The sequence below is a fragment of the Thermobia domestica genome, chromosome 16, assembly GCF_964235325.1.
Source record: "Thermobia domestica chromosome 16, izTheDome1.hap1.1, whole genome shotgun sequence".
Lineage (NCBI taxonomy): Eukaryota > Metazoa > Arthropoda > Insecta > Zygentoma > Lepismatidae > Thermobia > Thermobia domestica.
The window spans coordinates 116,323,523-116,337,481 of record NC_137469.1 but is presented as its reverse complement, the minus strand read 5'-3'; the positions used below and the strand labels follow the sequence as shown (position 1 = coordinate 116,337,481).

At 34.1% G+C, this 13,959-nt stretch overlaps 1 protein-coding gene across 1 annotated transcript; it reads right to left on the bottom strand.

The window, feature by feature from the left end:
* Positions 1–6,856: 6,856 nt before the first annotated feature.
* On the bottom strand, positions 6,857–8,596 carry LOC145672592 (glutamate receptor ionotropic, delta-2-like). Its single transcript, XM_081741752.1, has one exon. The coding sequence runs from the start codon at positions 8,594–8,596 to the stop codon at positions 6,857–6,859; it is 1,740 nt and encodes a 579-aa protein (XP_081597878.1).
* Positions 8,597–13,959: the final 5,363 nt, after the last annotated feature.

Here is a 13,959-nt window from a genome sequence, read left to right as displayed (position 1 = left end):
TGAAACGAGATAGTTTTAATTAAACTTCATTAGAAAAAAGTTTTGACACTGCACACTGTTGTGTATCGCCCGAAACAAAGCACTAATACAAAGTGTATACATAATGTGCAATTACATGAAATCATGCATGTTACTGCTTTACTGTGTTAAAAATTAAAAGCAAATCAATTGCACTATTTGAATCATTATAAAACCAAATTATTTTAAATTTAACATCATTTCAACCATACGTAACATTTTGTCATATGTGTACATTCTTTGACGAACTGTGTAAGCTTTTACATTCATTTTGCCATTCTAAATTAGCCAATAAAAGTAAGAGTAGTGTTCCTTTCTTTCCACATCACATTCCTTTCTACATTGAAGGATCTTTCTACTTGAATGAACATTACCGTCAATGCCCGCTTTCAAGAAAAGCACAGGAGACACCTTACAATTTTTAGCCGTGGTAGATTTTTCCAGAGGTGCAACATCGAAGAAGAGAACAGCAAACCAAATTGGAGACAACTTTACTCCAGGCACTCCGATTACATGAGATGAGGTTCAACGCCGCAGAAGCAACCCATGAAGAGTGTCCAGACCTTCACCCAATGATCTAGAACAACCCACCTTGGAGTTCCACTCATCGCCTGTGGCAGATTTGACGGGAAGATGATGAAGACTTCAATTTCATTTAGTTCCTTCGATTTATAGTGGGAAATGTAAACATTAGTGTATTCATCATCCTAGATGACAACGACACCAACGGAGACTAGGGACATTTGATGCTAGTGTTTATGCCTGTTCTTTTATTGGTATTTTCTTTTCTCCGTCTTTTACCTTCCACATAAACTAGTCTTAATTCTATCAATTTGAATTAGTTGAGTCTTATTCAGTCTTAAACATAACCTTTTCTTATATAAGTACCGCGTGACTCATCAGTTTTCACCCCCACTTACATCCCTGTGTCTAAGATTTTACAGTAATTGAGTAATAAGTTAGGATCTAATGTCCGACCTACTAAAACTGATGGTCGCGCAGGCACAATAAACATTCATGAAATAAACAGTGATATTTTTGCCATAAAGGATTTAAAATTAAGGATTTTTGTCGTATGGGAACAAGGGATTCAACTGTGTTCATTTCGGACATACTTTATATTTAAGATTTATACCTGAAGCTACTCTCGTTTTTAAATGATGCATGTTGAGATAATGTACACATTGAAGAAAGCTGTGTTCACTTTCAAATGTTTTTAAAAGGACCCTACAAATTCTATCTCTATTTTCTCTCAGCTTTGGTAATTGTACTTTAAATTCTTGTGCTCTGTAGATCGCATATCGAGTAAAGTATCTGTGTATGTAAAATTATATTATGCTTCTTTATCTTTGTGGTACACTGTAAATATATTTGCAGAAACAGGAAATAAAATTTGGTGAAACGTAAATTTGGTTACGTTTACTTCTAAACTACTTAGTTTGAAAATGTTATTAAATTTTCATCTGTCATAAATTTATGTAACATTTATTTTTTTTATTGTAATTTATTTTCCAATTTAACCTAATTTAGTTTCTCATTCTGGACACTCAAAAGTCTCTATGGTTTGATGTGTGATAGATAAATGATATTACCTTTCATTCTCTTGAATTATTTCTTTGTAACAGTAACTGCATATAATCCATCATAAGTTTTGTTAACCTTCTATCGTTTTCTTAATGTCTCAATTACGATATTAGTTTTAATTACTGACATTTGGATTTTTTAAAATCTTATTTCTTTGTAATGTTGGTAATCCATGTTTATCCAAATTTAAAGAACTAATTCACACTAGAAATTTTGCTTAAACTGGTTGTATTAGTCCTATTTACCCTATACTATCAACTTAAATTATTGCCTTCGTTTCAACACCATAGAATGAAGTAAGAATAGTTCACTTTAGAAGAGTGCTAGTGATAGCCTACTTTATAGATAAATACATAAATAAATAGGTAAAGTTCTTAGAGTTAGGGTTGAATCTGTATATTTCGTACTTTTACAAATTTTGTTTTTCATATGTATAATATACGTAAAACAAATAAGATATATGATAGAGCAATATCTATCTATCTATCTATCTATCTATCTATCTATCTATCTATCTATCTATCTATCTATCTATCTATCTATCTATCTATCTACCTTTATTTAATTTATTTATTTGTATTGATTCATGAAAGCAAGGTTATGCTTCCAAATAAAAAGACGTAACATTGACTGATAAAAAAATTGAAGAAAAATTATACTCTAAAATTAAATCAATTGCTCAAACATAAAATTAAGTATCAAATAAACCTCTTGGATGTCAATTGATGTAACTTTAAAATTTAGATTTTCCAGGAGAGAACTTTGCATTTCAACATCGCATGTAAATCTCATGAAGACAGTGTCATTCAGTAACAGTATTACAAAACAGTTGTAATTATGGTTTTGTTACAACCATAAAAGAAATATCCATTTTCAAGAAATATAAACCACATGATTTTATTTTGAAAAAAATATTAATTTTTGAGTTACATTACTTGGCATTCAAGCGGTCCATATTCATCCTATTTCAGTACCATAGAATAATTAATCAATAGTTTCTTGTAGAAATGTACTACTAGTACTAATTTCTCTAGAATAGACTGAATATATTTTTTCTAATTCTACTCTCCTGAATTTAAATAAATAAATAAATAAAGTTCTTAAGATTAATTAGAGTTGAGTCTGTATATTTCTTATTTATTACAGTTGTATATATACAGGGTGTTAATGAACTATACCGACAAACTGTAAGAGGTGGTTCCTCACATCAAAATAAGACAAAAATTTCATAAGGAACTATGGCAAAAAGTGCATAGTTTCAGAGCTAGGGCTGTCCAAAATCGCGAAAAAGCCAACTTTCAATAGGCCCTATTTCGAATTCCAGAGACTATGGATGGTGGTTCTTATCAGCGCAAAGGAAACCACGCATATACAATCTAAAAGTGCATATTTCATCAATTGTCAATAAGTGTAGAGGATATTCCCTACAAGGTGTAATTCTCAGATATGTTTACAATAGAGTTTTCAAATATACACTGATTTCAAGAAGGGTCCAAAATAGGCACAATGGTGAACGAGATTAACAATCTGTGACACTACTTTCCTTTACAGCATGTCCGGGATTCCCTCCGTTTCTTTAGGGAATTCCTTCGCACGCATAGCTGCGTTTTCAAACATGCATTTGTCAATATAGTAGGTATGATTTTCTAAGTGACGTTTTTAACCGCACTCTCTACGCACTTTAACCGCACTTTTTTATTAAGCTGTTGGCCTCTGAAGTTCATGTTCTCTCGCTTGCGACACTCTGTCACTCCTAAACGGGACGGAATTTTCCCCAAGTTCACTCGGTCTTTTTTGCTTCTTTTTAGATGTACTATCACCCGTCCAAGTTTGTCTATGTAGTTAGTGTTCACTCTGTAGGGTGTTTCAAAACAACATCGACAACGTTTGGGAGGTGATTTCTGGCACCAAGATAAGACAAAAAGTATAGACCAACCTGGGTGCACAAATGCTTCCTTTCGGAATTTTATGCTGCCGAAAACATGAAAACATGAACTTTAAAGGTCCATAGCTCGAAAACTATGGGCTCTACTGTTGTCGGATTAAGACTTCACTTAGCAACTAGTATGTGCTCTATCCAAATATCCAAGTTTCAGAATCCTGTGGTACTTCCGCAACAATTTTTATGGAGGTAGTTTTTGTCATCATCATCATAGGTTTTCTGCCCTTATTGCCAGGTCACTTGCAGCAGCTGAGAAGGTCCTCTGCGAACTTCTTCGTCTTCGCGTATGATCTTTCTGTTTTTATATCATCCATTAATTGTAGTTTCCTTCGCTCCGTTCCTCTCTTTCCCGCCACCATACCCTCTAGGACGTCCCTCATGATACAGTTTCTTCTTAGGCAATGTGCCAACCAGTTTCTCTTCCTCCTCTTAACAATATCTAAAAGAGTTCTGTTCTCCCCCAATATTTCTAACACCCTCTCATTCCTTTTCCACTCGACTCAACTAATTCTTTCCATTCTTCTCTACGCCCACATTTCGAAGGCTTCCAGTCGTTTCTCATCACTTTTACGTAATGGCCACTTTTCCGCCCCATACAATACAACACTGCACATGAAGCATTTTATGAATCTTTTTCTCAACTCTTTATTCAGGGTCCCACAAAACAGACTTTTCTTCCTCCTAAAGGCTTCTTTCGCCATTCCTATCCTTGCTTTTATTTCACGTCCGCACTTCATGTCATTACTAAGAATACTACTCAGATATCGAAAAGTATTCACTTGTTCTATTTTCTCCCCTCCTACTTTTATATTTGACACAGACCCCCTCGTTCCAGTCACCATGGCTTTTGTCTTTCTAACATTTATTTTCATCCCATATTCTTCAAAGCCCATCCTCAAATTTTCTAACATTTTATTGATTTCCTTTCCAGATTCTGCAACAAGCGCCATAACGTCTGCAAATCTTATGCATCTAATCATTCTACCTCCTACCGAAATGCCATCATCATCATGTAAACTCCTTTTAACTATCTCTTCTAGATAGACATTAAATAGTGTTGGCGAGAGGCAGCATCCTTGTCGAACTCCCCTTCCAATTGCACTCTCTTCCGTCAGTTCTTCCCCTATCCTAACACTTACTTGTTGGTTCATATATAAGTTTCTTATGAGTCTTCGATCTTTCCATTCCAGCCCTATCTTATTTAGAACTCCCAACAATAATTCACAATTCACTCGTTCAAAATCCTTTTCTAGATCAATAAATGCAACATACACCTCTTTCCCTTTTACTATAAATCTTTCAGCAATCGCCCTTAATAATACAATAACATCTTTTGTGCCCTTACCTCTTCTGAACTCTAACTGCTTCTCCTCAACGTTTTCATTTGTTTTTCCGTATAACCTCCTTTTCAGTATTTGGAGCAAAAATTTAGCTGCATGAGATAGGAGACTAATAGTACTATAATCCTCACATCTCTTTGGGTTCGGCCGTGTGGACTTTGTGGTGAACAAACACCGTGCTCGTGGGTTTTCTCGGGGTTCTCCCGTTTCCTCCCACTATCTTCATTCCACCATTTTCACTCATCTCTCCTAATCACCGTCTCCTTTAGCCTAACCGGCATAGGCGTGGGACGTAAAACTTAGATTTCATTTTTTTCTCTTTGGGTTCGATTTCTTACCCATCGGTTACATGACCGTCTTCAGGAAGTCTTTTGGCCACTCTCCTGTCCCATGTATTTCACTGCATAGTCGGAACAATTCTTTCTTTCCCTTGTCTCCCATATTTTTAATGAATTTGATTGGTATATTATCTATCCGAGTTGCCTTTCCATTCCTAATCTCGGATATTGAAATTTTTAAACTCATCCCGAAGAATACTAAATCCTTTATCATCTTCGCGTACTTAATTTTCTACTTCAACATTTAGGTTACACGGTCAATCCCTACTCTCATATAAGTCTTCAACGTATTCTTTCCATCTTCCTATGACCTCATTTCTCACGCTGACTACCTTCCCATTTTTATTTTCTATTGCCATCGTAATACCCTCTTGTTTCCTCCGAAATTCCATAGATTTCACCTGCTTGTACATTTCCTCATATTTTCCAACTCCTTCTAATTCTTCTATGTTCTTGCTTTTTCTTTTATAAAACTCTTCCCTCGCTCTGTCTGTTTCTCTCCGTAATTCATTATTTAACTTTCCGTACATCTTTCTGCCCTCTTCTGTATCAACCTGTTTCCACGTCTTCTTTTCCCTCATTTTCTGAAACATCTGCTTTGTAACCCATGGTTTCTTAGCCGTTTTGTGTTCGCGGTAACTTACTGTTTCTTTTGCAGCCTGCTGCAAGCAAAGTTTAATGTGTTCCCACCGTGCGTTACTACCTGCGCCTATCATTTCCTTGTTTGAATATTTTTCTTCGAATTTATCAACGAAGAGATTTCTTATTTCCTCGTCTTTCAACTTTTCAGTATTAACACTTTGTTGCCTACTTTGCTTGCCTGTTGCCAAACTCCTTCTACAAAAAGTGCTGTGTGAGTACCTAAGGATTTTAAAACATGTATTTTTTTTGGATAGCGCACTGTTATTCGCAACAGCACATGTAGTAAAGTCTAGACTCGACTACGGTAAGTCCCATAGTTTTAGAGCTATAGACCTTTCAAGTTATATATATATATGCAATGTCAATTGTGTTCTTATGTATTGTAGTTGTATACACTGCAGACACATTTATGCTCCTAAACCTAAACAAATCAGAAAATTTTAAGACGATTGCGCAACACTAATTTCAGATGCTAAGAATCATTTTTTTTCGTTCCGAGTTAAGTTTCTAGCAAGGCAATCAAAATTAAACTACAAGGGATTCGAAAATATTAACAAGGAACACCATTTGATTATAATAAAAACAACTTATGTTGTTCCTGAAGAAGTTATATATACGTGTAAATGTGGTCTCTTTTACAATACTTTCATCAACGAAAAGAATTAATTTATACGGTACAAAAATATTTTCCAACTCATCAATGTACTTCCAAGGCTTCATTATGCTTATAACACTCTCCTTACTTTACAATGTTTAACTATTTTTGTCAAACTGTCATCTTCTCACTTGTCAATCTTTAACAAAACAACTAATTATGAATTAATAAAATGCTTAATTACGTTTTAATACAGACGTATAGTAATTGAATTAATATCTTAAACTTAGCACTTTATGTGTAACAGTTATATAACAATGCTAAGTTTTAACAAACATTATTTTCTACTGTAGATTTTCAGAATATATGTAGGAAAATACTTAAAGACTTTGAACATTTACGTCATACGTTCAAATAGTTTTGTCTTATATAAAGCCAGTTCTAAACAAAATAATCCAGCACTAAAGCTCAAACCAATACACAACAAATAGAATGCTGTTTGTAGATGATGTAGAGAAAGTACAACCATTTTATCTTCAGAAGGTATGGATGTATTTATAGACATCTGAATGAAGTCACTCATCCATTTCTCTACTAAACCAGCTTCAGTTGCATGTCGAATAATAACATTCCATCTTAATAAATAGGGTGAGTTCTTCGGCACTGCAAAACAATTTAATATTTTTTGAATTCGTTGATTGGCAATGTGAAACAAAGATTTTCCGCGGTCATCAATCATTATGTGCGAGTAGTACTCAAAAATCTTTCCTTCTGATAACATTGCTACATCACGATTGTAGGAAACACGACGTATACTTTCAAATTCGCTATTGGAAACAACAATACTGGACGCAAGAGACTTCAAGATTGGGTTAAATGATTCTTCAACGGATGGAACAAACGCAGCTATACTAATAATTTTTAGATGCGAATTATAAACTTCTTGGAACGAATTCAATTCAGGTAAACAACGTGGTTTTGTAAGATAACTTATCAAAATTCCTTCATAGAGAGAGTTTATAATCAAGGTAAACACAACAAATAACATGAGAAGAAATCTCAGGTGATGCTCTTTTGGAAGTTGAGGAACAGATATGGATAGAAAAACAGAAAATAGCTTCATCACATCAAAATGATCTACAGTCTTCATACTGTTAACCTTTTTCTTCACGAATTGATGAATGGTTATATAAAATGAATACAAAATAAAAACAGCTGCAATACAACTCCACAATGTTGCATTGAAAGGCTCTTTTAAGTTTTGCCATAAAGGAACGTGTTGTGCTTTTGGTACAGCAAATGCCATGTCATCAATTAATATAGGTAATGTAAAATCAACCACTTTCGTTCGTTGGTAAGTTTGACTAATATTAGAAGGACCAACGTCTACATGATCACATAATATATCACTCACCACGCCAGTCCATGTGTTATTATGGGGGATATAAGCTCCACCAATGTGTAATTCTCTAAATATATGAGGTACTATCGTAAAATTCATTAATTTACTTTGCGTTTCTAGCATTTTTGCAAAACTGCCCTCAAACCGTTCTAAATGATTTTTATTTCGTGTGAAATAAGGAGGAATATCAAACCAACTTATTCTTATAGGATAACCGCACATATTTTTAGTTTTATCTTGAAACAAATTAAGACGTTTCAAAACATTCAAATCAGAAATGTTCTGAATGTCATATCCAAGTTTATATCGACAAAATGGATTATCATGTATAAGCATGTGACATTGCTCGGAATTACTTACTTTGACCTCATTATTAGATTTTGAGTTGATACCAATTATGTGCATGTGGACGATTTTCAGAGTTTCCCAACAAATACGCAAAAATCTTTGAATATTACTACTGCTCATTTTACCTTGATAAATAATTAAAAAGTATGCTCTTGGATTCCAGAATGTACACTTCTTCAAAGACGTCAGATAACGGTTAGATTTTAAGTCCCCGATGAATACTATAAATGCATAACACTTACCTAAATATTGTGATGGTAACAATGTATTCGTTTCTTCAAACGTAGATGTATTTTCTGAAAACGAAGTCAACAAAACAGGCTTTAAATGCTTTTGTTGGAGATTTATCAAAACTGGTTCTGGGTCTACAACGATGCCTTGCACCATATCAAAAACTGCAACAAAATTGTGCTTGGAGAGATATCTTCTGTAAATATAATAAATCTTATCTTCCAAAGTGTTGTAGGTATGTGGTGTAGTTTGTATGCGCGGAATGTCAGAGATGCACAGTGGCAGCCATATTAAGAATCCTAAAGTTGCTGCAATCAAACTGTGAACAACGGCGGCGTTCATCCTGAAAAAGGGGAAAAAGTGTGTAGTGAGGTGGTGAAATATAACACACACTATTTATCATTGATGATGTAAGTTATATATATGTATGTATAGATAGATAGATAGATAGAAAGAGATAAATAGTGTTTCATAATATGTATTTTCAAGTATTCTATATGACATTCAAGTATGTGTGGATTATTTCTTTTTGCTAATGTATACCAAACCATGTTAGTCACTCTCGATTAGTTATTTCAACAGCAGTGACGATGTGGCCTATTTCGTTTTGGGATACTACGTTCTTTGTAAAACAAGTGGGGTATCAATTTAACCTAGAATCAAAATGCACAGATTAGAATTATTATAAACGACGTATTGTAGTAGTGTTATCTATCTTGTTAATACAGAAAGACAATATATAAAGTATTACTGCATTAAAGGGTTATGTTTCACTTTTCAGAAGAGCTTATTATTTTGCAGTACGATGGGAAGTCAATAAGAATGTGCACTTTGCTTCTAATCGTCTATAAGTCTGTACAACCTTCTGCACTCGCAAGCCGAAAGATGACAGTGTTTTCCTCGTTTAGGACAGGTTTCAGTGTTATCACATTAGTATACTTTACGCTGTTGCTAAATGAACATAGCAACGGTACTATTTGTCTGCCTCATGAAGCCCCACTGATGATTCGTTTCAAAACAGTTTAACGTCTGTTAGCATGACGGCCTAGTACATGCTGACAATCTGTAAATAAACATGTTTCGCTTGTGTTCATCAGTATGTTATTTTAGGACTCATATTTAACAGACATTATGCAAGTTAAGCCTGTCCATAAGCAGAACCAGCATCTGAAGTACTACAAGATATCACAAGTAAATGTTCTCACTCAATAATCGGGGACAGACATAGTATTTATTTATTCTTAAAGTAGGAACTGAGATTAGTAAAAAGTACGAAATCTAACGACAGAAATTAAATTGTATGGTAATTAGAAGGGTATAAAGCTAATATTGTAATTTATGTACGTTAGTCTCAAATTTCCATATGTCACTTTCATTGGTCTATAGGCTAGGTTGTGTGCAGGCGGTCCGTAGTAAGAATGCCGGTGAGAAAACAAATATTTAATATCACAATCATTCGCTGTTATTAATCGTCCGTCTCTTTTAGACTAAAATTAAACTAAAAATTCATTTTTTTGAGAATTTCTACTATATAAAATATTGAATACTAATATTATCTATGTATGTATGTATGTATCTCTCTCTCTCTCTCTCTCTCTCTCTATATATATATATATATATATATATATATATATATATATATATATATATATATATATATATATATATACTCTCTAGATCTCTAATTGTTGAGTGACAACATTTAATTGTCAGATTGAGGATCGTGATTTCGAATCCTATCGAAGGCTGAAAAGGTAGTTTTTTTGTATGTGAGATTCCAACTGTTTATGCCTAAGGATCATAATGGAAACAAGTAGTTGGCACACACAACAAACAACTACCTGTTAAAGGTAGTGAATCCTTCTCTTACTTACTATTTCTCTCCTTTCGGTGGAATATAAAATATTCTTTACTGATAGCGAAATAATGATTACGAAATGTACGAACATCCAGCAGAGGGCGTATAATTATGATGACGACAATGGAAGCCAACCCTGCCTCGTTTCGTGGTGTCACGTGTAGCACATTTTGTTTAAACACCACGAAAGTATAGCTGTCATTTAGCTTTTGGTGTGAGAATGGCATACTACAAAGGATTTGTTAAAAACAGTGCAATAACTTTAACTGAGCATACGAGTACGAATTATAGTGAGTCATACTCAAGATATGGCGTACCCCGTGCGGCAGCGCGGAGATGGTTGAGATGATATAGAAGCGTTGACTGTAAGATATCAAAAAGGAATCGGCCGACATAAAATTCACTCTGCCGATGACGACTAGAAGTTAATTGCTCGATGTTGTCAGCAGCTTTTTACGCCTGTCCGACAGTTACAGAGGGGAATTAATTCCCCAGGCAATGTTATAACTATTCAGCATAGATTGAAAGCTGCTTTTTCAGGTTATGCAAGACAGCTGTTAAGGAGCGGCTAACAATAGACCTTATTGTTGACCATCTGATATTTACACAAGTAAATATTTGACGTTTATGGGACGAAGCCGTGGAACAGAAAATATTTTCCATTGTGAACAACGAGCAGAAACATGTTTACAGTCCACCTGATAAAAGGTAAGTTCTGAATGCATGTCTCGTTCAGGTTAAATGGACATATGGCAATCCACTGCTGGGTATAGATAAGCAATGTTGGTGCAATGTACAGGATTTCTGGCCACCTAAATACCCACAAGTATGTGAAAAATCTCGACAAAACGCCTTCTGTGATAAAAGCTCATGTTGGTTACGACATAATCTATTGGCAATAGAACAAAAGTTAAACATATAATTCACTTGTGGTTCAGACATGACTGAAGAGCCAACTTCACGTTAAGATGGTATTTGGTACATCGTGGAGCTGATCTGAATGCTGTTGAAAATATGTGAGCTACTGTTACACAAACATTGAGAGAGACCTGTCCGACAATCCACCATGAATATCTGACGAGTTATGGGAGAGTGTTTAAGATAAGTGGTATATCTGATGCACACAATGCTTTATCTCAAGTCTAGTGGATTAAATCTCATAGTGAATAGTAGTTATCATATAGTTACAAGGGTGCTATACATGTTATAAATAATGGTCATCCACACGACAATCAACACTCTCAAGGAATTGCTATTTCTTTCCATTTATAAAAAAAAAATAAATCAAATACCATACGCTAGATCAATGAGCATTCTTATCTCAGTGCGTTCTGCTATAAGAAACACAATTATGTGGGAGGCTTGGTGGCCGAGTGGTGTAACGCTCGCTTACTGAACCGAAATAAGTTGAATCCTGAGGGGAACATTTTTTATTACCAGGGAGATTTGCATTAAACCTAGCTGCTATATCTAAACACTTATTTAAACAACCACTAATCTATATTTATACAAGTTCCACGTATATCTATCTATCTAACTATCTGTCTATCCATAACAATCCATATACTGAATATAAAGAACTTTCAAAATATGTTTTGATCATAAATTATTCCGAAATTTTATATTGATTGCTCTTAGAAACATTTTGTAAATCTTTTAAAATACTGTACAAAGGTAGAGTACAAATTATCTTGAATTTGTCAAGTCGGTTACATATATGTTAAGTTAAAGTTCAGTATGTATCATTTAAAAATGTATTATAAAAATAAAGATATAGCACCCGGAAACCAGGCGCCTGACGTCTCTCGCCCATTAGCAGTAATGAACTTTACACTTATATGGCAAATTAATTGGTTGCAGTTAAGAATAAACTTATAAATCTTTTTTTACAAATGGATTTGATATAAAAAAAAATACAGAACATTCAAACTATTTATTTTCTGTCGTGTGTTGTTTCATTTTCAAAATGTATAATTTCCTTAACATGTAGCAACATTACAATATCAATTGTTAAATAAATAAAGGAGAAAACAGTTTCTTTCAATCGGTCTTTAATTCAACTCTGGTAAAAATGGATGATTTTCTATCAAATTTAATACACTGATAGTATTTTGAACTGGTCACGTCCAGTTGGGGAGCTATACAACACATAGTAACGAAGGGGTTAAAAACATATTCAATGCTTTTGAATAAATAATCCTGTATTGATGTATTCTTTGTGGTTGGCACACATTAAAAAAAATTGTCAAAAATAAAATATCATTGGGAAAGAATTCAGTCACAATTGGCTGCAATTATATTTAATTCAAACTTGAACTTGTGGAAAGCTCAAAGTAAGTGTTGCGGAAATAATAAAAATAAATACGATCACAGAAATTTAACCTAGGACACAGTAAAGAAGCCTCCTATATTAACCATTTACCTAACAGATCATGATGTGCATAATCTTGTTTTATCGAAAGTCGAATAGTGTATCAAAGTGACATTATTATGAGCATACCTTGATAAGCTTTTGCTTCCTCTTTTTCTCAAATTTTAACACTTTTTGTTTTCATTTTCCACTAGAATCGAATACTAAATTCTCAGAACATGTTTTTTGTCTGCAGTACAGGCCAACAGAAAGAACAAATAACTTTTCTTAAGCAAGTTCGTAGATCAAATGACAGTATTTTCAGTCGATGGCATGGAAATTTAAAACCACTTATTATAATCTTGAATCATAATTGTTTCCTTCATGAGGATCATAATTTTTGTTATTTTTCAGGTAATTAAAATAAAAGTAACATTTTTATATAAACGTTATAAAATTCCATTCAAGGTTCCGAGCATTGGACGAAGGAACGAGCAGAGAAAAAATCAAGCAGGTAGTGTCTTAGGAAAATATGGTTTAGGCGAAAGAAATAAAAGGGGAGAGAGATTGATTAACATAATTCATTAGTAATTGGAAATACACAGTTTAATCGGCACAAGAGCAGAAGGTATACGTGGAAATCCTCAATAAACAACCGAAAATATCCGATACATAATGGTCTGATTCAGGACATGTATCGGAATATCTTGAAGAACACAAAGGCCTTTCCTGGGGCCGACATTTTCTCTGATTATGACCTTGTGTTGCTCGAAGTGGATATTGAATTGAAAAATGTACGCAACAATATACGTATAGAATACTGAAAAGTTGAGAAACGAGGAAGCACGAAATACTTTCGTTGAAAATTTCGAAGAAAAATATTCAAATGAGGAAACGATAGATGCAGGTAGTAACATACGGTGGGAATATATTAAACCTTTCATACAGCGGGCTGCATAAGAAGTAGTAGGTTACCGCTAACAGAAAATGGCTAAAATACCATGGGCTACAGAAGAGCTGGTGCAGAAAATGAGGAAAAGCAAGGTGTGGAAACACGTTGATACAGAAGAGAGACGAAAGATGTACAAGAAATTAAACAATGATTTTCGAAGGGAAACAGACAGAGAAAAGGAAGAGTTTTACAAAAAAAGTGTAGACATAGAAGAATTAGAGAGTTATAAAATATGAGGAAATGTGCAAGTAGGTGAAATCTATGCAACGCTCGGTGAAAGAAGACGAGTATTAGACGCTGGCAGTAGGAAATAACAATGAGAAGGTACTGAGCAAAGAAAGTGAAGGCTTAGAAAGATG

Bases quoted from the DNA above. Each gene is read 5' to 3' on its own strand.
- LOC145672592 (XM_081741752.1), bottom strand. From the start codon at position 8,596: ATGGTGCAAGGCATCGTTGTAGACCCAGAACCAGTTTTGATAAATCTC.